This window comes from Chrysochloris asiatica, unplaced genomic scaffold (genome assembly GCF_000296735.1).
Source record: "Chrysochloris asiatica unplaced genomic scaffold, ChrAsi1.0 scaffold00042, whole genome shotgun sequence".
In the NCBI taxonomy this organism is placed as follows: domain Eukaryota; kingdom Metazoa; phylum Chordata; class Mammalia; order Afrosoricida; family Chrysochloridae; genus Chrysochloris; species Chrysochloris asiatica.
This window is the reverse complement of record NW_006408560.1, coordinates 10,797,724-10,825,471: the sequence shown is the minus strand read 5'-3', so window position 1 is coordinate 10,825,471 and position 27,748 is coordinate 10,797,724. Positions and strand designations below refer to the sequence as shown.

At 40.1% G+C, this 27,748-nt stretch overlaps 1 protein-coding gene and 2 pseudogenes across 1 annotated transcript; 2 read left to right on the top strand and 1 right to left on the bottom strand.

The window, feature by feature from the left end:
- LOC102840066 overlaps positions 1-27,748 on the top strand; it is a 1,013,887-nt pseudogene that overhangs the window by 502,999 nt on the left and 483,140 nt on the right.
- On the bottom strand, positions 1,154-14,933 carry LOC102816465 (annotated as a pseudogene).
- Positions 17,819-18,046, top strand: SPRR2D (small proline-rich protein 2D). Its single transcript, XM_006861457.1, has one exon. The coding sequence runs from the start codon at positions 17,819-17,821 to the stop codon at positions 18,044-18,046; it is 228 nt and encodes a 75-aa protein (XP_006861519.1).

The following is a 27,748-nucleotide window of genomic DNA, read 5'->3' as shown; positions in this document are numbered from 1 at the left end:
CCAAGTCTTATATGCTTAGATCAGATAGCTGTCTTTTCCCCCATTCTTTGTCTGTCATTGTTCTGTTTTTTGTAATTTTCAGATGCTGAAGCAAAACAGATATCAAAAAATATCCAGGGTACTCCTGGACAGTGGACAGTGTCCCCCTTCGATGGACACAGTTGATGCCTGTTCTCTTTCCAAGAAATGTGAATAATTTAATTGTGAGACCTCCTCTAGCTTGTGGCCTCAAGAAATTACATCTTGGGGAGAGAATCCCTTTCTAATTGACTGGCATCCTGTAAGGCTGGTGGTTTTTAGGCCAGAGATGACCTCAAGGCCTACCAAATGGAGTACATCTTCCTACTGTGGGATGTGGTTCTTGATCTTATGCTTATGGGTCGATTCTGACGCAGAAAAGCCCATTAAACCTGTGCTTCAACATCCGAGTGGCAGTTTAATCCTTTGGACTGCTGCCCTTTAATCTCCTCTTAGTAGGCATGCAGTCCAAGGAATACTCAAGTTCTGGTTATGTACAGACCGAGGTCAAGTTCATGTTCTTGAAACAAGATTTGAAATTCACAGTTCTGAAGTTGAAGGTATTTGTTCTGCCATTTGAATTTTTATCCAGTATTAGCCCTAGGAGGTAATCAGCAATACTAATATTCAGATTTTTAAAAATTTAATTTAACTTTGGTAATTTAGTTTTGTTTTCTATAACATTTTTGAAGTCCATTTTGTTATGTTTACATTTATCCTCTTATTCAATTTTTGCTCCATGCTTGTTTTGTTTGTCAAGAACCCCGAATTTCTAACCTAGATCCCTCCCTCCACAGATTTTGTGCAGCCAACTTATATGTCACTGAGTCAGAAATCACTTGACAGCACACAACAGCAACATCACCACCTATTTTTTTTCCTTCAACAAATATTTATTGGGCACCCACTTAGTAGCAGGCACTGCGCTAGGTATGGGAGAGGGGAGAGAAGCAGTGAGAGCCAGCCCAGGCCCATGCCCTCATAAAACTTACATTCTATTACATTTTAGCTGTGGGCTGCCAATAAGATGCAAATATATGTAGGCTTTATGCCTAGGAGGGCTGTTCTTGGGGCAAGGGATGGGAGAGTGGGGTGAAGGAGGCAAGGATGCTACAAGGACTACAGTAAGACCTATCTAACCCGCCCCCACACCCACCCCCCAGGACTCCATCCAGACGCCGCTGTTGGTCATCCGAGCCCCGAACCAGCCCTTCTAATAGTTGGAGTCTTTCTTCCCATGCTCAAAACGAATAAAGTGGACTCCAGGCCCGTAGTCGGTGACAGTGTGGGAGATCTCAATCCATTCCCTTTCATCGGCATCTTGGGACACAGCGACCTGCCCACTGTTGAACTCGGCCTGCAGGTCTTCGTGCTCGGACAGCAGCTTCATGGTGAGCTCATACACGCAGCCGGCGTCCTTGCCACTGAAGTAGCAGTACTTCACCATGATGGCTGGTTGAGTGGTGTCCAGCGGCTCCTCCCAGTAGCCTTCTGCCTGCAGGTCAACGATCTGCGCTTTGCAGCACTACTGAAAGGAGGAGACGAAGAACTTCTTGATCCTTTCATCATGGATGAATTCTGACCCACAGTCTCCTGGCAGTTCCTCTAACCTCCAGCCGTCCCCACCGTGTTCCACATCACACCAACCCTCCAAGTCGTCTTCCCCTCACGAGTTGCGCAGCAAGTTGCACAGCCGCTTGCTCAAGAAGTAGAACTGCTGCCAGTGGTCGCGCTCATCCTTGGTGCAGCCCTAGACCACCAGCCCCTCCTGCTGGCACTTGAGCAACCACAGGGGGTGACATCCACCAGCTCCTTCCAGCGCAGGCTTGAAGGAGCATATCGTCGTTAAGTGCCATCGAGTCGATTCCGACCCATAGCGACCCTGTACAGGGTTTCCAAGGCTGTAAATCTTGACAGGAGTAGAAAGCCTCATCTTTCTCCCGCGAGGCTGGTAGTTTCAAACTGCTGACCAATTTCCAATTCGTAACCACTACGTTACCAGAGCTGAAGGAGTATATAAGGCCTTATATACTTAGCAGTACTGGTGTGGCACTGTGGGTTAATGCGCCAGACTGCAAAGCCATTTGAACTGCAAGGTTGGCGGTTCGCTATGGTTCGGAACCGACTCGATAGCACTTTACAACAACAACAACATACTTATGTACTGATGGAGCTCTGGTTGTGTAGTGGTTACGAATCGGGCTGTGAACCGCAAGGTCAGCAGTTCGAAACTACCAGCTGTTCCGCGGGAGGGAGAAAGATGAAGCTTTCTGCTCCCGTAAAGATTTACAGCCTCGGAAACCCTGTGCAAACTCTGTGCAGGGTCACTATGAGTCGGACCCGACTCCACGGCACATAACAACAACATACATGACAGTATCAATGGGTTCAAGATGGCATAGGTTCAGGTAGCATTTCTTTCTTTCTTACATGCATAGTGTTGCTATGAGTCAGAACTGACTCATGGGTACCCAACAACAATTCAATATTGATTGTATTGGAATTGTGAGCCAGAGCGATGAGCTAAGTGTTTTCAATAGCCTCATATGGATGCGAAAGCTGGACAGTGACTAAGGAGGATTGTAGAAGAATTGACGCCTTTGAGTTGTGGTGTTGGAGAATACTGAAAGTGCCATGGACTGCCAAAAGAACCAATAGATCTGTTTTGGAAGAAGTGCAGCCAGAGTGCTCCTTGGAGGCCAGGATGGCTAAGCTTCGTCTCTCCTACTTTGGACATATTGTCCGGAGGAAACAATTGCTGGAGAAAGATATCATGCTGGGTAGGGTGGAGGGTCAGAGAAAAAGAGGAAGACCCCCAACAAGATGGATCAGCCAGGTGGCATCATTGATGGACTCAAGTGTGGCAGTGGTAGTGAGGTTGGCCCAGGATCGGACATTGTTTCGTTCTGCTGTGCATGGGGTCGCTATGAGTCGGTTCCGACTCGATGGCACCTGACGACAACAACAACAACAAGAAAGGGAAATAAAAGGTATTGAAATCTGCAAAGAAAAATTAAAATTCTCTTGGACCACAAGGTCGGTTTGAACCACAAGGTTGGAAGTTCAAACTCACCAACTGCTCCTTGGGAACCCTACCCAAGTTTGTTATGAGTCTGAACCGACTTGATGACACTTAACAACAACCATTGTAGATGATATGATCCTATGGAAAATTCCAAAGACTTGGAAAGAAAATTACTGGAACTAAGCAAGGTAATAAGGTAAAGGAGCAACAGGATAAAACTCAGATTCTTCTATGCTAACAAAGAGAACTCTGAAAAAAATCAAATAAACAATACCATTTTTTGAAAATGAAATCATTACAAGTAAATCTAATCAGAGATGTAAAAGTCCTACACAAAGAAAGCTACAAAACACTACTATAAGAAATCAAAAGAGACCCATATAAATGGACAAATCTATCATGCCAATGGATAGGAAGACTTACTATTTTGAAAATGTCAATACTACCCAACATGATCTATAGATACAATGTAATCCCAGTCCAGATTCTAACATTCTTGAAAGAGATGGAAAAACTAATCATCAACTTTACATGGAAAGGAAGGACACCATGAATAAGTAAAGCACTGCTAAAGAAGAACAAAGTAGGAGGCATCACACTTCCCAATCTCAAAACTTTCTACGTAGTTACCATAGTCAAAACAGCTAGGTACTGGTACAGTGACAGATCTATAGACCACTGGAACCGAATTGAGAATCCATAAGTAAGTAAATCCATCCATTTACTGACAGTTGATCTTTGACAAAGAACTGAAATTCATTAAATGGGGAATAGATAGTCTCTTTAACAAAATTGTACTGGCTAAACTGGGTGTTCATTTGTTATTTGATATGAATCTAGATAAACTAGAAGACTAGGACTTTCTAAAAATTAAACAGTTATGTGCATCAGAAGATTTCACAACAAGATTAAAAAGAGACTCCACAGATTGAGAATGAAATTTTGGCAATCGTTTATTGGACAAGAGACAAGTCTCTAAAATTTATAGAAAACTTTAATACCTCAACAACAAAAAAGATAAATAATCTGACTTGAAAATGCACAGAGGACAGGAACAAACAATTCATCAGAGGAGACAATGAGGTGGTCATCAAACATATTATAAACATTAGTCATTGTTGTTGTTCCGTGCTGTTGAATCAGTTTTGCTTTATAGTAAACCTGTATGGGTTTCCAAGGCTGTTAATCTTGGTCGGACCAGAAAGCCTCATCTTCCTCCCTTGGAATGGCTGGTGGACTTGAACCACTGACCTTGTGGTTCACAGTTCAGTCTTACCCTACAGAGACATACAAATCAAAACAACAATGAGCCATCTTACCCCAGCATTAATAGCGAAATTTAAAAATAAAAAACAATAAATGCTGGCGAGGGTTTGGAGAGACAGGAACCTTCATACCCTGCTAATGGGACTATAAAATTGTGTAATCACTGAGAAAAACAGTATGACATTTCCTCAAGATGCTGGAAATAGAAAAACTCTATGACCCAGCAACTCCACTCCCAGGAATATATCCTAGAGAAAGAAATAAGAGCCACGGTATGACTAGATATATGCATATCCATGTTCGTCATAGCACTATTCACAATAGCAAAATGATGGAAATAAGCTTAATGTCCATTAATATTATGGAATAATGGGCAAACAAACTATAGTTCTTACACATAATGGGATGCTACACAACATTCAAGAATAATGATGAATCTACAAACACTTCGTAAAACGGATGAACACAGAAGACATCATGCTGAATGAAATAAGTCAATCAAAAAAGTAAAACTATGAGGGAGCTTCAAAAAGTTCATGGAAAAATTTGATTTCCATTCCTCCCACCCCCGAACTTGTTGAAGCTTCCTTAGTATTGGATGAGATTACTACGATAAAAAGTCAAGAAAAAGTTTTCACACATAAAGAAACATTCTTTGATAGATAACTTGATAGTTACCAGGAGCAGGAAGGGGAGGGAGGATGAATTACTAACAATAGGATGTTGTTGTTGTTGTTAGGTGCGGTTGAGTTGGCTCCCACCCATGGTGACCCTGTATAGGGTTTCCGAGGAGCAGCTGTTGATCTTGAATTGCCAATCTTGTGGTTCAAACCAATCTTACAGTTCAGCGCATTAACCCACAGCACAACACCATATTAACTTGGATGAAGGGGAAGGCAATATACAATAAAAGGGAGGTCAGCAAAAAATGATGAAGGCAAGGGAAGGCACTGGGAGGAGTACACCAGTTAAAGGCACCAGAGGTAAATACTACTTACTGGACATTGTAAAAATATTGTGAAGATCCCATAACAGTCCCCAGAAACACAATCCTGCAATAACAGTAATTTACAAGTGGACTCGTACATAGACAAGCAAGTTCAACAGGTGTGGGAAGGAGAATGGGACTCTACTCATGGATATATATATATGTTTGGCAGAGGCTATTTCTACATATGTATTTACCTATGGAGTCCTGGTGTGGTGCTGTGAGTGAATGCACGAGACTGCAAAGTCATTTGAATTACAGGGTTGGTGGTTCAAGCTAACCAGCTGCTCCTTGGGAACCCTATACAGGGTCGTTATGGGAACCAACCGACTTGACGGCACTTAACAACAACAACATTTACCTATGATGCAAATATGTCCCTGAATACAGTAAAGCATACTTTGTGCAAAGCTATGAAAACTTCTTAGTTATAACCAAACACCTCAAGGAATGAGTTTTTGGGTATGGAGCTAGGACCATAGTCTCAGGAAACACCAAGGTCAAATGGCATAACATAGTCACAAAGACAATGTTCTACATGCTACTTTGGTGACAAGCAACTGGGGCTTAAAAGATCATGAGTAGCCATCTAAGGTACAACTATTGGTCTCTCCCTATGCAGATAAAAGAAGAGTGATGAAAACTGAAGACATATAAAAATAATTAGTCCAATGCAGGATCCTGAGATCAAAGGAACTAGATGGTCACTGGTTATTGCTGCCAAGTACTTGGAGAAGGATCACATTAGAAGGTCCTGGGTAGAGTGGGAGAAAAACTCAAAATCCTAAGAACCCAGGCTTACTGTTTGGATAGAGACTGGTGGCACCCTTGGGACTATGGTTCTTGGTCATCCTTCAGACTGGTAACTGAACTCACCCCATGGATCAATTTTCAGCCAAACAATAGATTGGTCTAGTAGGGAAATAATGATACTAGGGAGGAAAGAGTAATCAACCATTTGGGATCAAAAGGGCAACATCTGCCCAAGGACAAAATTCAGAAGGGTTAGGGAAGAAGGAAGGATAGAAATAGGAAACACAGGAGGAAGTGGGATAAGTGATGTTAACACTGTGTGGATTGCAATGGATGACTTGAAACAAAATGTGCATAAATTGTTGAATGGAAATTGATTTCCTCTGTAAACCTTCACCCAATTCATAATAACAATAAAAAAAAAAAAATGTTGACGGTTTGGACAACCAGCAGTGCTGTGGGGGAAAGGCCTGGAGATCTGCTTTTTAGAGATCGTTGTTGTTGTTGTTAAGTGCCGTCGAGTCTCTTCCGACTCATAGCGACCCTGTACAGGGTTTCCGAGGCTGTAAATCTTTACGGGAGCAGAAAGCCTCGTCTTTCTCCCACGGAACAACTGGTAGTTTCGAACTGCTGACCTTGCGGTTCACAGCCCGATTCATAACCACTACACTACCAGAGCTCCTTTGTAGAGATTACAGTCAAGAAAACCCTAGGGAGCAGTGACTTGACTATATCCCTGTGACTTGAAATCGGCTCTGCAGCAATGTGTTAGTCACTGTTAGGAGGTACTCATATATCTCTCTAATTATAAAAATGTTCAAGGAAATTATTTTCAGTGTCCTGTAAACTCATTAGTAATCGTTAAGAGGGGCATTGAGACTAAGGAGGGGTAGACTAAGGAGGAATGTAATACTACTATGAATGAAGAGATGGATGGGGTGGGGCCAGGTGTCTAATTACACATTACATGGGCAAAGAGATCTGAATAGAGTGGCCAGGCTTATGATGCAGATAACCTGAGGGGCTGTGGAAAGGGTGCTAACTCCAGTCATTTAGGCACCATTTGAGCTGCCAATTAGAGAACTCCCCAACCCACAAACTGGGACAAGGTCCAGAAAGTGCTAGGTTAGGCAGGGCCCCAATTACAGCAAGCTTCTCACTGAGCACTTGCTCCAGGAAAGAGGGTCATGGGTCAGGACTCTTCCAAAAGCTAGAGTGCATGTCAGGTAATTTGTAGAGTTTCAAGTGAGTTGTGGTTAGGTTGGGAAGACGAATGGGACTATACTCACTGAGAATGGATTACAGTCATCTACTTGGAGCTGCCCAGGCTTGGCCTGTTTAATTTTCTATAGAGTTCTCTGCAATACAACCACCATCTCAGATTCCACATCAGCTGGGAGAAAGGGTAGGAGGGGCTATCATATTATGCCCTAGATTCTCAAAGTCTCTGATTTAATATGGAGGTCCAAGTTGTATTGATCTGTATAATGTTATTTGGTTGCTGGAAGTAGAGAATTGTCACAGATTATTTTGGCTTTGGAGTCCTGGTGTGGCACTGTGGGATAATGCACTGGACCCTAAAGTCAGTTTGAACCGCAAGTTCGGCGGTTCAAATTTACCAGCCGCTTCTCAGAAACCCTATGAAACGCTATGCGTCAGAACTTAACAACAACAACATTTTGGCTTTATTTTGTTTCTTTAAAAAAAAAAAATGTACTAAACATTACAGGAGAAAATAAAATTAGTGGGAAAACATAAATAAAAATGAGTGAGGAATAAAGTAATCCCCCCCTTTCCATGATCATTTAAAGAGTATCTACAAATGTGATTTCAAAATCGAATTGGAACAGTTTGTATACCCAAGGATATGCGCTAAACTGACATTGTCATCTTCTTGGGACAACTTCCCTCACATCAGTAGACCCTTCTCTTGCCGGTGCTTAGTGACAACTCTTAAAGAAAAAGTATTTGCATCAGTTTTAGAAGAAGAGGCAATATTTTCAACAATAAGATGACTGAAGAGGGACACTCCTATAGTCAGGGAACCCAACGCTTACTTAATGAGCTGTGTCATTATCCCTCAGATTTCCAAGTATCTGCTTTGATTTCCTAACACGCTTTACGACTGTCTAGAGTCCACACCCTTTCCCTGAGACATGACAGTCCTGAAGGCCACCTTCTATGTTGCCACCCAAGCATCCTGAAACATGTATACTTCCAAATAACCACCTGTACAGCATCAACATTAAGGACCATGAAGATCACATAACAGTCCCCAGAAACTTTCAGAACTATGAAACAAGAACAAATGCTTCATCACAGGTCCTGGACTCTGCCATCCTCTCTGAATCCTGCCATCATATCTTTCTGTATCCTTATGAACCTTTACTCTTACTCTGACCAATAGGTGGCAGACCATTGACTTTTTTTCCATAGTGTAAGTAGTACTGCTCCTCCCTTAACAACCAGCACACTTGATTCTAAGCTCTCAAGAGCCTCAGAAGGAGGAGCAAGAACAAACCCAACTCTACTGTATGTTGCTTGTTTATGACCAGATTGGGAAATTTCATCCCTTGGGCAATACACCTCTACTTTGTTGTCACCAATAAAGGACATGCTTCATGGTCAAATGAAAATTCTCTCTTGTTCTCATTTCTTTAAGACCTGTTTTTGGCAACTGTGGCTGATGAGTGCTGGTGATCGTGACAGTAGAGGCACTGATGTATGTGTGTGATAACTTTTCTTCTGATTTCCGTTTGGTCTCCAGTTTTTAGACTCTTAAAATAAGTGTGTCATGAACCTTTAAAAAAAATCAATCTGATATGAAAGTACACCAAAGAAACTTCATCACTGTTTCAAATCCATGTTCTATTACTTTTATTCATTTGACTATTGGACAAGTTTCTTATTTCTCTAAACTTACATTTCACAGCTTCACGGTGAAACAGATAGTACCTAAGTCACAATTTTGTCTTATTAATTAAATGAGATAATATGTGTAATGTTTCTAGCACAGTTAGAGCCTGGCACTTAATTAACATTGGTGGTGGTGGTGGTGGTGTGCCGTGGACTCTGTTTTGACTCAGAGCGACCCTGCATAGGGTTTCTGAGGCTGTAAATCTTTATGGTAGCAGAAAGCCTCATCTTTCTCCCATGGAACTGCTGGTAGTTTCAGACTGCTGACCTTGAGGTTAGCAGCTAGACTCTTAACCACTGTGCTACCAAAGCTCCTTAATTAACAATAAATATATATTATTATTGTTGCTACTATTAATACTAATGCTTTTGCAATAGCAAGAAAATGGATAGGAAGGGATAATATAAAAAAATCAGGAAGGTTATCAAACTTGTTTACCTTCTAACATTTTGAATGTTCTGTTTCCCTTTCAATCTAATTCAATGGCCATCTGCTACTTTAAAGCCCTGTTTAGGGTTTTGTGTGTAATCTTACACAGAATCATAGCAGATCTGAAAAGAGACAAGAGGATTCAAAGTGGATCTTGGAAAGACAATGTACCTTAATCAACCATTTCCCCACCCCAATCTTGGTGTGACACAGTGAGTTAATTCACTGTATGGACGGCAAGATTGTTTTGAATGACAAGGTTGGCAGTTCAAGCTCATGGGCAGCTCCTTAGAAACCCTATACATGGTCACTATGAGTCAGAACTGACTCCACGGCACATCACAACGAGTAGACTGTATTTATTTAGAAATGCATTAACCACAATCTTTAAGACAATGGATCCATGTAGAGATAATATATGTTAATTATTTTTTCATGTAATATTTTGAAGTAATGTATACCCATCAAGAAATAGACCAACTGTCAACAAATCTTATCTACCTAATTAGTTGTTGTTGTTAAGTGTCGTTGATTGGTTCTGACTCAATGCCACCTATAGGGTTTCTGAGGAGCGCCTGGTGAGTTTGAACTGCCAGCCAGCCTATTCAATTTTGTCACTTCAATCTTCCTGAAATTTTTGTTGATAATTCTATAGCTTATTGTTATATTGTTTTGTTACTTATGTAAATAATTCTTGAGCTTTAGAAAAATAAGTGTTTGATTATGTGCAGCCTTCTGAGGCATGCTTTTTTCACTTATTAACATATTACAAGGACCCATCCATCGTATTTCATGTAAATATAGTTTATCCACTTTTTGTATCATGTGACTATTTACTCACGCTTCACTTATCAATATGGTTAGGTTCCAAAGATCAGGTTGTTCTTGTTAAGTGCCGTTGATTTGACCCGACCCTGAACAGGGTTTCTGAGGTTGTCAATCTTTACGGGAGCAGAAAGCCTCATCTATCTCCCATGGAACAGCTGGTAGTTTCGAACTGATGACCTTGTGGTTCGCAGCCCAATTCGTAACCACTATGCTACCAGAGCTGAAAGATCAGGTAGTTGTACAAAATTTGGCATGCACAAATGGAGGATGACCACATCAGGTCATAGAACGGAAGATGATTGCATCAGTATAGTTTCCAAATGACATCATTCCTTAACTCCCAAACCACTGAGAATCACCGCCTGGTCAAGTTGACACATAACTTTAACCTTCACAGCCAAAGTTCTTCTTGCTGTGCACCTCAGCATTTTTCAGTGCCGTATGTAATTAAAGTAAACTGCCACCTCAAGGAATGCCATATTTAAACTAGAGGTGGTATTTAAACCAGAGCATTTCTTATTGTCATATGTTTTCATAGAATGATAAATGTCTGTGAATACTACTTTTTTAAAAACCAACAAAATCAACATATTGGCTTTGATTGTATTTAGATTTCTGTTTATATTTACACAGTATTCAGAGAAAGATCTTAAGAGTCCAAACACTGAGGAGCAGATATATTATTGTGCTTCTATACTTTGTTTTAAATTTCTGCTTATAGGAATTCTCATTTTATGCATATAAGAATGGGTGCCAAGATTAGCTCATTTAATGATTTCTTCACACTTCATCAAGTCAGTGTTTTCATTTTTTTTTTCCAAAATCTTTAAAGACTGACTTAAAATCAGATGCTATATAAAATCTTAAAGACGAGGCAAATAACATTCTCAACCATAAAACATAACTTGAACTTGATGTATTGTTTCTTATTATTTTGTTTCTTATTATATAGCACAAAGTGTTAGAATATCAGGTAAAATATTGACTCAAGACTTAAGCAAACCTTTTTTTAAATGTGTGGTTTTTCTTTTTAACCTTCATGTTCATAAGTAAAAATTAACAGTATTCTAAGTCTTAGAAAATTAAGGAGAGGGATTGAACCAGTGACTACCTGACTCTTAAAGACCACAAAGTCAAACCTTTTAGCTATATAGCTAGATAGATGCCTGAAAATAGCTAGCTAGCAGACAGACAGAGAACACCTATGGGGGTGTATATTTGTAAAGTACTAAAATGTGCTGTGTCTCATGCTTCGGGTCTTGAATATAGGAACTTGGGGAAATGTTGATCACCAGACACTACCCTTTATACTATGACAGTTTCTCATGTAGCTGACCTGTGAGGCACTCTAAATGTTCAATTTTCCTCCCCCACCTATATGGTAATTCTCATCTGGGATGTTGGAGCATCAGTCCTACAGTGACTTCAGTGCCTGCACTGCCATGAGTCTTTTGGGGAGGGATGTCCTCAGAGCAAGAAGTCGCTAAGATGCAACTAAAACTTGTCTATCTGACATTTCAATCCCGTTTGGGAATCTAATTTTCAATTTGTATTGCAGAAAACATACATTTCTCTAAGACTTTATATTTTGGGTATAATGTAACAGGGATAATGACCTATTCAGTAAAGTTACTTCTCTTGGTTCTCTAAAGTACCTAGAGTGCATAATAGTCTGTAGGAATCAGTTGGTGCTGACACCGCTTACACACACTTGGTTTTAGGTACTAAAGTGATGACTTTATCCCTGATGGTTATGGTCAGATCGTTATCAACGGCAAGCTTGGCCCAAATCTCTTCCTTCCTAATAGGATAAATGACAATTTTATTAACTCAGGAACCTGCTTAACCCAGCGACGGGATGCTGGGTTGATTCAGTGTTCCTGTACTCTACAGAGCATTGCTGATGACTGCTTTAGAAGTTTTGAACCACTCCTCTTCCTTTTTTTCTTCCCTCTTCTCCTCTTCTTCCTTTTTCTCCAATTATAAAACCTGGAAAGTGTCCTGATCATTGGCCAAGACAAGGATGCTTTAAGTCACTTTAAGTGTTTAATGCATGCATTTAGTCAACCAGAGTGATTGCAAGAAAACTTAAGTCACAAAATCCATCGACAAAATACATCTTGCAATGCCATGGGTTGCTTGGTGTGACTCTTCTAGACATAGTCTTTGTGATTTGCTGGGTGACTGGGTGAGACCAAGCAGACTGGGTGCATTTCCTCTTTCTCTGATGGGTCTGGGTAAGAGAGAAGGTAGGGGAAGATGCTAATAGAATTATATGATTTAGCTGTGAGTAGTTTTTAGCAGGACTAATTTTTATTGTAAAAACTTGGAACTCTAATATGGGGATTGGCCAGTTTTGCCATCCTGTTGGATATAAAATAAGCCACTTCATAAGCAGGAACAGGGATCTCACTTACCATTGAGAGAGAAGAGCCAGGAGTAGAGCATGTCCTTTGGACACCAAGATTCCTACACATTGAACCTTCTTGATCTAGGACACAAAATAGCTGTGACACCAGAGGAGGGACAGAGGCAGAACTAAGAACCAGTGGACTTCCTGGCTCATGGAACAAGTAAAGTTGAATGCCTTCAGGCAGAAGGATAACTTGTAGAATGTGGTATCTCCAAGCACTTTATCGGGGGGGTTAGGTTTGATGACTCACGGAGTTAGAGCTTGGTGACTTCTGGTAGAGGCTTATGGTGGAGTAGTGTGCCCTTTGTACATTTATTGGAAGCACTAAAAGAGTTTTGTAAGATTGTCCAAGTAGAGCAAAGGAAAGGCCAAGGGGACAAGGGCCAGAGAGAGGTCTGCCAGTGGGCATGACTTGGAAGAAGCTGTCCTAACCAAAGAACTGTATCCTGAATATTTCTGATCCTGAATTGTAAACTGTTAACTTTATCAATAAACCCCATAATTGTGATTATTGTCTGAATTCTGTGTGGTCATGGTGATGAATGATCAAACCTACTAGAGAAGTCAAGTGTTCCATGGGAGGGACAGCTGGTGTCAGACCTGGTAAAGGAGGAAAGAGGGTGGAGGTGCCTTACCTCTACTTCATTGAAATTGGCCTTGGGCTGATGATGTGCTTAATTCTCCTTCCCCTGTGTGAAGTCAGAGCAGATCAGACACCGCCCTCACGCCAGTTTTGCACTCTTGAATTACCAACATGTGTCAAATTAGACAGATACAATCTGTATATTGAGAGTGGGAGGCTAATGTGGCAGGTTAAGGGAACTGGAGAGTTTAAGAAGACAAGGCATTAAACAGCCAAACAAATGCTAAAACTCGGTGTCTTTAAAAGACCTGAAACCTAATTGAGAAGTGTATAAAAGAGAGAAAACATACAAAATCAGCCCATGTTTACTCTGGTAGTGTAGTGGTTACGAATCAGGCTGGGAACTGCAAGGTCAGCAGTTCGAAACTACCAGCTGCTCCGCGGGAGACAGATGAGGCTTTCTGCTCCCGTAAAGATCTACAGCCTCGGAAACTCTGTACAGGGTCACTATGGGTCGGAACTGACTCGACGGCACTTAACAACAACAACAACAACCTCCTGATTACAGACCTTTAGTGCTTTGATCCTCTATCTTCTCCCCAAACATTATCTTAGTTGTTTACACATGATGGTGTGAGTCTATATAAGATGGGAACTTACATTTCTCACTGGCTTTTTGCAATTTAAACCTGATTGTTCTGGAACAAAAATAATGTATTTCCTGAAAAGAAAATTTCAAACATATGCCACTAGTGTAGATAGGGACATCCTGACAGCCATTAGCAAAGGGTTTCTGTATTCTACAGTAACATAGAGCCAATATTGTAACTTTATCCATAAGACAGGTGAAGTGGGCTATTTGACCAGCCAAGGCACAAAAAGTAAAGTTTCAGTACCTACAGAAAAGGGGAGAGTTCAGGTCCAAAATGGAAGGGAGGAAAGTGCAGAGTAACTCTTGGGCTAAGGCTGAAAAGGCAAAAATGAAACAATTTTTCTAGGATTGGAGAATATATTGGGGCATTGTTTCCCAAGTTTTATTCTCCTAAGTAGACTCTATGTTAACCATAATTATATGCCACATATAAAATAGTATTTATTCAACATTTTTACTTTATACCAATTAAATTTTTTTTAAATTTAATTGGTTACAGGTAATAATATTCATGAAATGGCAGAAGAAATATATAAATTATGAGTTTACTAGTGTTGAATTAAAATAAGCAGAGAGTTAAGATTTACATTATTCTGTTCAGTACTTAGACCATCTTTTGTTACACAAAGGTGGTACTCCTACCTTGTTTGGGAGAGGCCTTTAGAAAGAGGTGACTGCTTTTTGCACATATTCTTGGCAGATAGATGAAACATTTTCAAAAGGCTTTTCATAAAATGCTTGATTTCATTGTTATGAGGCCACCCCTCATTTGTGGGACAGAATAGATGTACCTGAAAAGGCATCAGCTGGTATCTCACGCTCTGTCCTAGATATGGGAGGAAGGACCAGGAATGAGGAAGATTCCATCTGGAGCAGATGGAAAGATTACAGCAGAGGGCACAGGCCTAGAAGTTTCCACTGCCAACGCTAGGCGGGCACCAGAACAGTGTGACTTGGTGACCTGTATGTCTGTCTGTGTCCCCCAGCAACTGTGAAGACAGGGCTACATCTCCTACATCTTACTCTTCATTGTCGGGAATGTTAGGAGGAATCACATTCATGTAGTTCTGTAAATAGCTTTGAATGAATGCTTGTGGTTTTTAATCCTTTCTCTCTTTTCCCTTCAAATGCTGATTAAGAGTACTTTTAAAAAATACAAAAGGGTTCAAATACACATCCTAGAGGACAGCAAGGAGGAAAAGCACTGAGGAATCTGGTTTCCACTCTGCAGTCTGTCCTGGGAAAGAAGGAGCTCTAGAAACAAGGTGGGAAAGCTCCCAAGAGGTTCAGTACACAAGTCTATGGGAAGAAAGGAAATGTAGGAAGAGAGAAGCTTCAACAGAGCTCGAGAAGGCCCAGTACAACTGCCCCCACCCTACTTCCTACTCTACTTCTCTTCTGTGAGGTGGTGATATGCAGTGACCCTGTATAGATTTTCCGAGGCTGTAAATATTTACGGGAGCAGAAAACCTCATCTTTCTCCCACGGAGCAGCGGGTAGCTTCAAACTGCTGACCTTGAGGTTAGCAGCCCGACTTGTAACCGCTACACTACCAAAGACCCAAACCCAGAGAGGGGAGATGGCCTGCCCACAGTCACACAAGTTTTCAAAGATAGAACTGGGACCAGACATCAGCTTCCATGTCCATCTCTCCTTCCCTCTAGCACTGTGTGTGGAAAGTAGAGATGGAAGTAGCTTCATCCGACATGTACTCCACTGTCATCGATATAGACAAATCCTAAAACCAAATAAAACATATAACGACATGACATAGTCATTCACGTTTAAAACGCTGTAAATGAATGGTTGCTATTGTTGTTCTTAGGCGTCATCAAATCGGTTCTGACTCATGCCGACCTTATATAGGGTTTCTGAGTTTCAGCTGGTGGGTTTGAACTGTCATGAATGATAACTAACTTTAATGACTGAATTGTTAATAAACTGACTTAATCTTAAACTATCAATAAGTCTGGGTCAAACAACTTATTTACAAAACTAAAAAGACAAAATATACATATAAAACGAATTGCTTGAATGCCATTGATTATTAGGCTGGATTTTCCAGTAATTCCAAAGAGGTAGGAAAATATCAACATACCTCTTAGTTCTCCATTGGGATAAGTTATGTAGGAGCAACTGCTATATTTTGTGAGAAGTAAGTCAGAAAGGCTGCTCTATGTTGTAGGTCCAGGAAGCGAGCTGCTAGAATATCTCATTTATAATAGGAGATGCTATGGTCCTCGTGGAGCCCATGTAACCCACAGTGGTGCCAATTTTATAAAGGCCTCAGGAATCAGCTTCATGTTTTCTATTTGAAAACTCAAGGCAAATGCAACCAGGATCCTGGTGGTCACTATTTTGCTGAACATTTAGAAATAGTTTTGTGGGTGCGCTGGTGAGATGCTCTGTGGTGTGTCCTTAACTGTAGCCTTTTTTGAGTGAGGAAAGGAAACTTAGATTAATAAGCTGTACAGTTTAAAGAGGAAAGGGTTTGGTGTTGTGAGAGGAGTCCCTGGCTGGCATAGATCGTTAAGTACTTGACTACTAACCAAAAGGTTGTTGGGTCAAGTCTACCCAGAGGTACCTTGCAAGAAAGGTCAGGCTACCTAATTCTGCTAAGTCACAGCCATTGAAAGTATTGTAGAGCACAGGTTTACTCAGCAACACATGAGGTTGTCATGAATCGGAATAGAGTTGATGGCAACTGATACTGAGATAATGAGAAAAGCATCAGTAGACATCCAGGTCTCTAAGTCAGGTCTTTTCCACTCCAGATGGTTTTGGTGTAGGGAAAGTTAAGGATAAAAAAGGGTCTTTTCCTCAATCAAGAAAAAGAGCCTTTGGCAACCAGTTAGAAAGCCCCTTCCGCCCCCCTCCCCTAAATTCTTCTGCTTCTGTAAGTCACTGAAATTGTCCCTAAGGCAGGGCCTCTGAGTCATGGACACTTAACACAGAGAGGAGATCCAGGAATAGGATGCTTCTTGTTATCTGAGTACCTGTCAGGCCAATTAGAGATGGATTTGCATTTTGGTTAGGAAATTCTTGGACCAGCCCAGTTTTAAGCAGCTCCACTTCCCCCTGGGTGGGGCAGCAAGCCCTATAAAGAGATCCTTTGCGGTACCTCTTGCATCCTCCTGACACTCAATCCCTCGTTTACTTTGAGAACTTGGTAAGTCTGATTTCTTGAGTTCATCTGTTTATTTGTTGCTCTCAAATGTTTGAATTCAATCTGAAGATAGCAAATTTGGTGGTGCAACCAAAGTTACGATCATGGGTTTTATACTCTTTAGGTGATGGAGTCTGTAGACTGGGGCACAATCCACAGTTGGGTTTTGTCAGATAGCTTGATGTCTGTATTGAAAAGGCTAAGATTTCATTTGAATAAGAGGACAAGGTGATTTTTTTTTTCCCTTTTCATTTATCTTTGGAGTCCATTCTGCTGTGATTTCAAAGGTGATTGGAGTCTCCTTAAACAAGTTTGTTCTCTACCCATATATTGAGGTCTCATAAAAGATATTAGAGGGATTGCTTGTAAGATTGCTCAGGATTTCAGAATTTCTGACTATCTTTCATGTAAACATCATTAATTGCTGCTTGAAACAGATATTTCTTTGGTGGGAAACGGCCCAAGAGAAGAGAATTTTGCTAGAGTTGACAAAGCAATTTGCTGAAGAGGAAGAAACCAGAAAATTGCAAAAAGGGAGTTAAGAGATGAATGTATATCTTGGGGATTGGAAAGATATTTTTCAATGGAATTCAACAGGTTTTGGCTTCTCTGTGTATGATGTTGTTGTTGTTAAGTGTTGTCAAGTTGGTTCAGACCCATAATGACCCTATATAGGGTTTTCTAGGAGTGGCTGGTGAGCTTGAACTGCCAACCTTGTGGAGCTCCTTTTTGTGAACCCTATCATATAATTTCTTTCAGATTTCCAGAGACTCCAAAAAGATGTCTTACCAGCAGCAGCAGTGCAAACAGCCTTGCCAGCCACCTCCTGTGGTGTGCCCACCTAAGTGCCCTGAACCATGCCCACCCCCAAAGTGCCCAGAGCCATGCCCACCTCCAAAGTGCCCAGAGCCATGCCCACCCCCAAAGTGCCCACCTCAGCCATGCCAGCAGAAATGCCCTCCGGTGCAGCCACCCTGCCAGCAGAAGTGTCCACCCAAGAGCAAGTAAAAGGCTCAGGATTCATCAGGATCATGAAAGGATAAAGACAATTGGCTCATCTCCTTCCACAGCTTTGCCTTCATCTTTACAAAGCCAGTCCTGGATTCATAATCTGCCTGTAATGATTGCTGACAGCTAAAGTTGTTTTCCAGAGTTTTTGTATTGCTGCTTTCCAGGAGACAATGGAGAAAGAGCAGTCCTCGGCTGTGCTAGGAGCCCAAAGCTTCAAAGGAAGAGCAGCAGCACAGCCCGGCTCTCATCATCTGTGACCTGAGCAGAGATTTCCATCACTTGAGCAATTGTAACTTTCCTTACACTTCCTGAATAAAGTACATTTATTGAGTTGGGATAAATATTTTATTTCTTTTCAAACCTACTTTTGGTAGCAATTTCTGGTCTTGATTCCAAGACCCAGGTTCTCACAATCAATGTTATCTGAATTTTTGATCACACCAAAGATTATTTCTGTATTGTTTGGAACCTATGTTATCTTCTTCAATTAATCTTAGATTTGGGGGATCACTTATTCAAGCCCTGAAGATTTTACTTTCTCTCTTGCAAAGTTAGGAAAAATATTTCAATCACAAATCTGCCTTAGTTATAAAATTGAATAATGACTGCAATTTTGTTGGAAGAATGCCTGACCCAGAACTAAACAAACAAACAAACAAACAAAAAACCATTGCCATCAAGATTGTTCTGCCTCAGGACCACACCATGTGCTATAGAATTGTCACGTAGGGTTTTGCTGTTGGCTATTATAACTTTTTTCCTTCTTTATTTTATATTTTTGAACAATCTTCCCTATCATGCAAGTTAACACGTGTCTACCCTCTAGACATTGAATAATTCTTCTTTTCCTCCCACTCCTGGAATGTTTCTTTTGGGCTATAATCAATGTAGAAGCAGATGCCAGGGTTTTCTTCTGTGATGCCACTGCAGGGTGGTTCAAACTGACAACCTTAGATGTTGTGGCTTGTTTGGTGCTGTTGAGACTTGTGGTGACACCATGAACAACAGAATGAGATACTGGCTGATGCTCCACCATTCTCACCATTGTTGCCATGTTTGAATCCATGGTTGCAAATACTATGTAAATCCATTACATTGTGAGTCTTGGGATTTTCAATATCCCTCTACTTTATCAAGCGTGATGTCTTTTTCCAGGGACTGATTCCTCCTGATAACATATTCAGAGTAAGTGAGACAAAGTCTCGCCATCTTTGCTTCTTAGGTTAGTAGTTGAGGTCAAACCTTTTGTACCACACAGGGACCTTGACCCAGAATTTGTACACAAGAAGTGGTGGGTTTTGAGCAGCAGCAGCTGATGTGAGCAGTGTGGATCATCTTCACTTCCATGTTTAGTCAACCAAGAAAGAAGATTTCAAACTTTATTATACTTTCATACCTTCTGTGACAGTTAAGGTTTGTGTCTTTGATTAGTGCAGGATTCTAAGTGCTTTGGCAGTTAAGACATAGTTAATCCCCATGATGACATCCAATGTAATGAAATCACCTCCATGATGAAATCTGCTAAGAGAAATCAATCAATTAAAAGGACGTTTCTTGGGGTGTAACCTGTTTTGGATACTTTGGATATAGACACTTTGGTAAAGCTGGCTTGCATTATGTTGGGTCTGTATCCTGCATCTGCCTGGTTCTCTGACCTCTGGTTCTTTGGACTTGAGCCAGTGACCTGCTGTATCACCTGCTGATCCTAGCAGTTGTCAGCAGTCTGCCGTCTTACCTGCTGACCTGGGATTCATTCATTCCTATGCCATCTGACCTGCTGATCTTGGGTTCATCAGGCCCTGCAGCTATGTTAGTCATGAGAGGCCTCCAACCTGACATCTGACCCATGAACTTGGAACTTGCTTGCCTCTACAACTGTGTGAGTCATTTCCTGATGTAAACCTCACTGGTGTGGCACTTTAAGATAAGTACTAGACTGACTGCAAGGTCGATGGTTCAAGAATACCAGCAGTTCCTCTGAAATTGTATGCAGGGTCGCTAAGAATTGGAACAACAAAAAACAAATATGTATACACACACACACACACACACACACACACACACACATATATATAGTCGTTAAGAGCTATCTAGTTGGTTCCTTCTCATAGCTATCTTGTACACTGTATAGGATTTATGAGGAGCACCTGGTGTGTTTGAACTATGAACCGTGAACCTCATGGTTAGTAGTCCAGTGCTTATCCTACAGCACCACACCACAACCATATATATATGTTATTGTTGTTAAGTGACATTGAGTTGGTTCCAACTCATAGAAACTCCTATACAGGGTTCCTAAGGAGCAGCTGGTAGATTTGAACTGCTGGCTGACCTTTTGGTTCACAGTCCAATGCTGATCCTACAATGCCACACCACACCACTCCCTACATATATGGAGTCCGGGTGTGGTGTTAAAGCACTGGACCGCAAGATTGGTTTAAGCCACAAGGTTGGCAGTTCAAACTCACCAGCCACTCCTTGGAAACTCTATACAGGAGTCAGAACTGACTCTATAGCACACAACAACATACATATATATATGTATATACGTATAGATTTAGTTATGTTGTTAAGTGCCATCAAGTTGATTCTTTCTGGTTCATAGCATCCCTGTACAGGATTTCTGAGGAGCAGCTGGTAAACTTGAACCACCAACCTACCTTGTAGTACAGTGCTTTAACCCACAGTGCCACACCAGGACTCCTATATATAAATATATATACATATATATTTTTGAGGCTGTAAGCCTTTATGGGAAGAGAAATCCTCATCTTTCTCCTGAAGAGAGGTTGGTGGATTACAACTGCTGGCCTTGCAGTTAGCAGCCCAACACATAACCACTATGTTATATATATACACACACACACACACACACACATTATATAAGGAGCTCTGGTAGCGTAGTGGTTATTAATTGGGTTGAGAACCGCAAGGTCAGCAGTTCGAAATGACCAGTTGTTCTGTTACAGAAAGATGAGGCTTTCTGTTCCCGTAAAGATTTACAGCCTCAGAAACCCTGTACAGGGTCACTATGAGTTGGAACCGACTCCATGGCACATAACAACAACATACATTATATATACATATACATGTATGTATATATGATGTGTGTGTATATATATATATACATATACACACACACACACACATATATATATATACACAAACACACATGTTGTTATTAAGTGCCATCGAGTTGATTCTGACTTGTAATGATATTGTATAGGGCTTCCAATAAACAGCTGGTGAGTTTGAACTGGTGATCTTGCGGTTCAAACTGACCTTTCAGTCCCATATTTTATTCCCCAGCACCACACTAGGACTCTCTCCTTCCTTTCTCTCTCTCTCTCTCTCTCTATATATATATGTATATATATGTGTGTGTGTGTGTGTGTATGTACACACATATATCTTCTGGTGACAAATATATATATTAAGTCCTGGGGCAACACTGTAGGATAAGCACTGGACTGAAAAGTTGGCTATTCAAACTCACCAGTCACTCTTTAGAAACACTATACAGAGTTCCTGAGTCAGAACCAACTCGATGACACTTAATAATAACATGTGTATGTGTGTATATGTATATATAAATCTTTTGCAGAAGAAAAGAAATCATCATATTTTTCCTATGGAGTGGCTGGTCGAGTCACCTGTCAGTTTGTCATACTGTAGTGGCCTGTATATTGCCGGGATGCTGGAAGCTAGGCCAATTGTATTTTAAATGCCAACAGGGTCACCCACAGTGAACAGGTATCAGTAGAGCTCCAAACTAAGATTTGGAAGAAGGAGAGGTAGACCACTTCTGAATAGCCTCTGAATAGTTGCAGAACATTGTAGAACATAGTGCCAGAAGATGAGCCCCTCAGGTTAGAAGGCATTCAAAATATGATTGGGGAAGAGCTGATTCCTTAAAATATAGCTAACCATAATGACACAGATGGAACTAAGCCTTCTGGATCTTATTTTGCTGATGTGATACAACTCAGATTGAGAAGAAACAGCTGCAAACATCCATTAGTAATTGAATGTGGAATGAATTTAATAAAACTGAAAATTATGAAAAATGCAATGGAATGCATAAAGATCAATATATCCTAGGCATTAGTGAGCTGAAATGGACTGCTTTTGGCCATCAGACAATCAGATGATATACTATGCTGGGAACATCAAAGTGAAGAGGAATGGCATTGCATTCATTCATTTTTTTTTTTTAAGGTTTTATTACTTTAATTTTACAAACAAATTATACCATGCTAAATTATAACACATGGAAATATTTTTTTAAAAGACAGTGAGAGTGGTAGATTTTGCAATTTTATTAACTGTAATTATCTGTAATTTCAAACAATGCCTTATATTAATTAAGTATCACCCAAATATGTATATATGTGTGTGTGAGTGAGTTTTTAGAAAGCATCAGCGCTTCCTGAACTTTTTGAATTCAATGTTGAGAACTATGTAAATTAGCCTCATCCTGGTATTTTATAGCTCAATAAATTTGAACTTTATATAGAAGTTGGTAATTGCTGATCTCCACTAGTATATTCATGTCTAGAACTTTAAAGTTTATTTATATTTTTATGTTTGTGTGTACATATATACTCGCATGTCAAAGAGGGTTTTAATGAGTTTGTGAAACAATGTAATTAAAAGGTAATGGGATTTTTTCATACATTTTTTGAAGCCCTTCCTTGGAAACCCTGTATGGGGTCACTATGAGTCTGAACCAACTCAATGGCACTAAAAAATAATAACATATGTCTGTGTGTGTGTGTTTCAGTCAAATTCCTAAACCTAGACTACACAATTGCAGTTTTATGTATACCCTTAGAACTGCGAAATAATCTCAGACACATTGGCATTATCTGTTCTAAAGAATGATTTGTTATTTGAACTGCACTGAACAGCCAATTAGATTAAGTGGTTAAATGTGCTCTAAAGGTTAACAGTGTTGTTGTTGCTAGGTGCCATGGAATCTGTTCTGACTCCTATCAACACTGTATAGGGTTTCTGAGGAGAAGCTGGTGGGTTGAACTGCAGTCCTTGTGATTCACAGTCCAGTGCTGATCCTACAACGCCACACCAGGAGTCTAATGTTAAAGAACTCTACAAAGGAAATGGCCTGTAGCAAGTTTATGCATTTCTGTAAAATTTTCAGAACAGCCACAATCTGGAAGAAGATGGTAAAGTATAGCATGTACTTTAAGTTTGAGGAAATTAGGAATAACCATTTCTAATTTCCAGTCATGCTAATTTTCACCATTTTAAGAAAGAGACTCAGCTTCCTTAGGAAACGGAACACTGGGAGCTTTTTAGAATACCAATTCAAATGCCATCAGCTGAGTAATGATCTGCTAGTTGTTACTAAACTTATTATTTGATGACTGCTTAGTGAATAATGTCACTTGAAATAACTATATCCTTCAGTGCACTCCCATATGGACAAATGGCAGCATTCAAATATCAACATGCTACCATTTTGTCGTGAGAAGTTATTGAATACTTCAATGCCCTCTTCATGTTTAATTAAAGATTAAAAGGAAGAGGGAATGATCCTATGCTGCCGTTTATGCACTATGAGAGCAACTGATTACTACTAATTTTCATTCCCCTCTAGTGTCCATTCAGTGGTCAATTCCAGGAAAATTTAAGAGCAGTTGGTCCCAATTCTAGACATACATAAGAGTCACCTAGGGAAATTTAAAAAGTACATATTAGTAGGCTTAAACCCCAAACTACTGAATAAATATCTCCATGGGTTATTCCCATCAAGTCAGATTTAAGCTTGCTTTTTAAGTAATTTTATTGCAGCTGTTGATACATTGGCCTATGGGATCAATTGAGCTACAAGTTGGATTTTTAAAGCAGCCTCAAATCCTTGGTCTGATGACTTCTAGCTAGATAGTCATGATCAAGTCAAGTTCCTTTTCTGAAACCTCTGCATTTATGAAGTGAGGGCATTCAGTCTTATAAAGAACATTTTAAGATCTATCTTAAAGTTCAGTGTTGTGTGTTACAGGATAATATTCATATACCTAAAGGAAGACCAGTTAGTACCATTATTATTCAAATTTACCCACTAACCACTAAAGTGAGTGATAATGAATTAGAAGAATTCTACCAACTTCTTCATTCTTCAACTGATCAAAAGTGCAATCAAGACACATTGAAAAGTACTGGTGATTGGAAGGTGAATGCTAGAAACAGGAAGGATCAGTAGTTGTAAAATATGGCCTTGGTGACATTATTGTTATGGTTGTTGCTAAGTCCATTAAGTCAGTTCCGAATCATAATGACCTTGTATATGGTTTCCAAGGAGCAGCTGGTGACTTTGAACCACTGACCATGTTCAAACCAGTGGCTTATCCTGCAGCACTCCACCAGGACTCCAGTGTCACACTATAAATATTAAATTCCCAATTTGCTCCAAAAATCGGGTGACTATATTTCTTGGGGACATCTCTTTGGGAAAGGCTGATGTTATTTAGGAACTTGTGAAGGCAGAGCAGACGATTGTTACTAATTAATGATCTGGAGTTTATTTTGATCTAACATAGTTGTTCCTCCTGATCTCTGGATTCTGTGTTTGTGAAATTGCCTAATTGTCAAATTTTATTTGTAACCCCAAGATCAGTACTCATGATGCTTTCATGATCATGTGTAAATATGGTCATGTGTAGATTGGAGAAATTTTTAGTTGACTGACTGACACACTCATTTCCAGCTTAAGATAAGCAAGGTCATGCTTTGTATTCTTGTTTCAGCACTTATAATGTAAACAGGGAGTCCTGGTGTGGCACCATCGGGTAAGTGCTTGATCTCAAGGTTGGTTTGAACTGAAAGGTCAGTGGTTCAAACTCACCAGTCACTCCTCAGAAGCAGGGTCTGTATGAGTTGGAAATGACTTGCTGGCCCTTAACAATAAGATAAACAAGTGTACTGTTGAGTCTATTTAGCATACTTGTTTTTTTCACTTGTTTCTGCTTTTTGTTGGTGATTTTGCCGTTTAAAACATTCTCTAATCATGGTGTAGTGCTGAAGGCGGTCTAGTGTCCCTAAGTGCAAGAAGGCTGTAATGTATCTTACATAGAAAATATGTATATTAAATAAAATTTGTTCAGGCACAAATAAAAAAGCTGTTGTCTGGGTTCAATGTTAATGAATCAATACTATATATGAACTAAGGCTTTTTAAAGTGATACACACATAAAACAAAGCTATGTATTGATTAGTTGACTGAAACAATGTGACCAGAGGCTCATAGGGATCTAATTTTGTTTTTCTTCTCAATACAGTGGTTCAATATTTACTAATTCAATGCTCATAGTGACTTTGTAATACAACACAAAAACAAAAATTAAAAAAAATTTTTTTAAATTTCATTGAGTTGATTTTACTGCATGTTGTACAGAGTAGAACTTACCTCCATATTGTTTTTAGGTTGTGATCTTTATGGAAGAAACTTAGTAGGCCAACTTTTTGGTGGGTTCAAACTGCCTACAGTTTGGTTTGTTGTTGTTGTTGTCAAATGCCATTAAATCGATTCTGACCCATAGCGACCCCGTATAGGGTTTCTGCAGAGCAGTTGGTGAGCAAGGTCATGCTCTGTCTTCTTATTTGAGCACTTATAATGTAAACAGAGAATCCTGGTGTGACACCATAGGATAAGCACTCTATCTCAAGGTCAGTTTGAACCGCAAGGTCGGTGGTTCAAACTCACCAAATCGCTCCTCAGAAACTCTATACAGGGTTGCTATGAGTAAGAACCGACTCGATGGCTTAACAACAACAATGACAGCATGCAAGTCTCAGCAGTTCTCAGAGTACCACTTGGCTCCTTTCTCAGTGCAGCTTAACTAGATCCTTCATAGAAACTTCAAAGAACAGGATATCAGAAATAAAGATTCGTACGGGAATAGCCAAAATGTTGTAAGTTGTCTGCCTTTCTGATGAAGTCTTTTACAATCACCCAAGATTCATTGCTCCTAAAGAGTGGAATTTTCTGTTTCAAATGTCATAGGAAAGAAAGAATCTGCTCATCAAAGACCAAGATGCTGATAAGATGCTAGAAAGGAAAGGAAGCCATGCAAACTCCTAATGATAGTGTTCTGTGATCAAAGAAAGAATACTCTTGGAGATCAAAAGAGATGATAGCTCAGTTCATTAGATGGACTTTGACTTACTTTAAATGCAGGAAAGTTTCTCCTTTGAACATTATGAATGGTTGATTTTCAGATTTCCTTACACACAGAAAGGATGTACTCTCGGCAGCAGGAACAGTTTAAGCAACTCTTTCAGCTACCTTCTGTGTCTTTAGTTTCCTGAGTTCCTCCCACTTCCAAAGTGCTTAGCGGCATGGCCACGTAAGAAGCATTCATCAAGAAATAGCTATTCTTCCTAGTTCTTAGCAATCATCTCTATGATACACTAACTTGGCCACAAAAATTCAAGTCTCACTCTGCCTTAAGAAGTGCCCACTGAAAGACAAGTAACAGGCTCAGATATCTCAGGACCAGGAAACAAGAATAACAGATCTTCGAAGTAACAGCATTTCATCATCTGAAATTTCTCAAAGAGACAGCTAGCTTTACTACCTCCAGTCTTTGATCTTCCTGAGATGTTACCAGGCAGAAAAGTTAACTTCCGCTATTTTCTGAAGGATACCTGGCAAAGGGCCATGCTTAATGATTCTAAGTTTTTCAGAGCCTCAAAATAAAGATTTCTATGAATTTAACCATATGTCTCTCACAAAGAGCCATCTGATGAGCCTTTACCATCTGTTACCACAATAGCTAAGGAGCTCTGGTAGCGTAGTGGTTACGAATCGGGCTGTGAACCTTAAGGTCAGCAGTTTGAAACTACCAGCCGCTCCATGGGAGAAAGATGAGGTTTTATACTCCCGTAAGGATTTACACCCTCGGAAACCCTGTACAGGGTCCTATGGGTCAGAACGGACTCGACGGCACTTAACAACAACAGAACAACCACAATAGCTAATTTCATCATCTGGGCAATTGCAGCTTTCACTCAGCCTTTCAGACAAAGCACATTTTTCATGCTGGAACATAAATTTTCTTATTTTCTATATCCTACTTTTGTGAATGGTGTCATTTTAGAGTCAATATCTTTCTGAATTTGCTTCTACTTAGACTTGGGGTCTCATGAGCAGTGTGGTTTGAATATTAAATGAACTGAGTCTGTGTGGTAGGGCTTTAAGGATTCGTTCTGCATTGGTTCAAATTCATGCTCTGTTATTCATTTATTGAGTGACCTGAAACAAGATTCTTAACTCTTTTGAACTTCAATTTCACTGTCTTCAAAGAGTGAAAATTATAACCTGGTCCTAGATCTTAAGTGATCTTAACACAGTGCCTAAGATATAATTAACATTCAACACCAGATAGTTGTTATCATCATCAGCAACAGCATTCCCTTTGCCCTCGTAAGGAAGTGGCATATAGTAGGTTAAGGAGCAGGGAAAGTGCTCAAGCTATTGTTTTAGTCAGATTTACTCTTTTGTGCATGATAACTAGCTCCAGTTTGTCCTTTTGCTTTTTTAAATACACAAATTATCAGAATCATTGGTTGCAGAACATAATAAAAAATCTATAAGAATATATGGAAAATTTGGGGGACAAGAGAAACAGAGACAGGTAGGGGAGGCTCCTCAGTAGAGGAGCGAAAAAACCAGAGAAG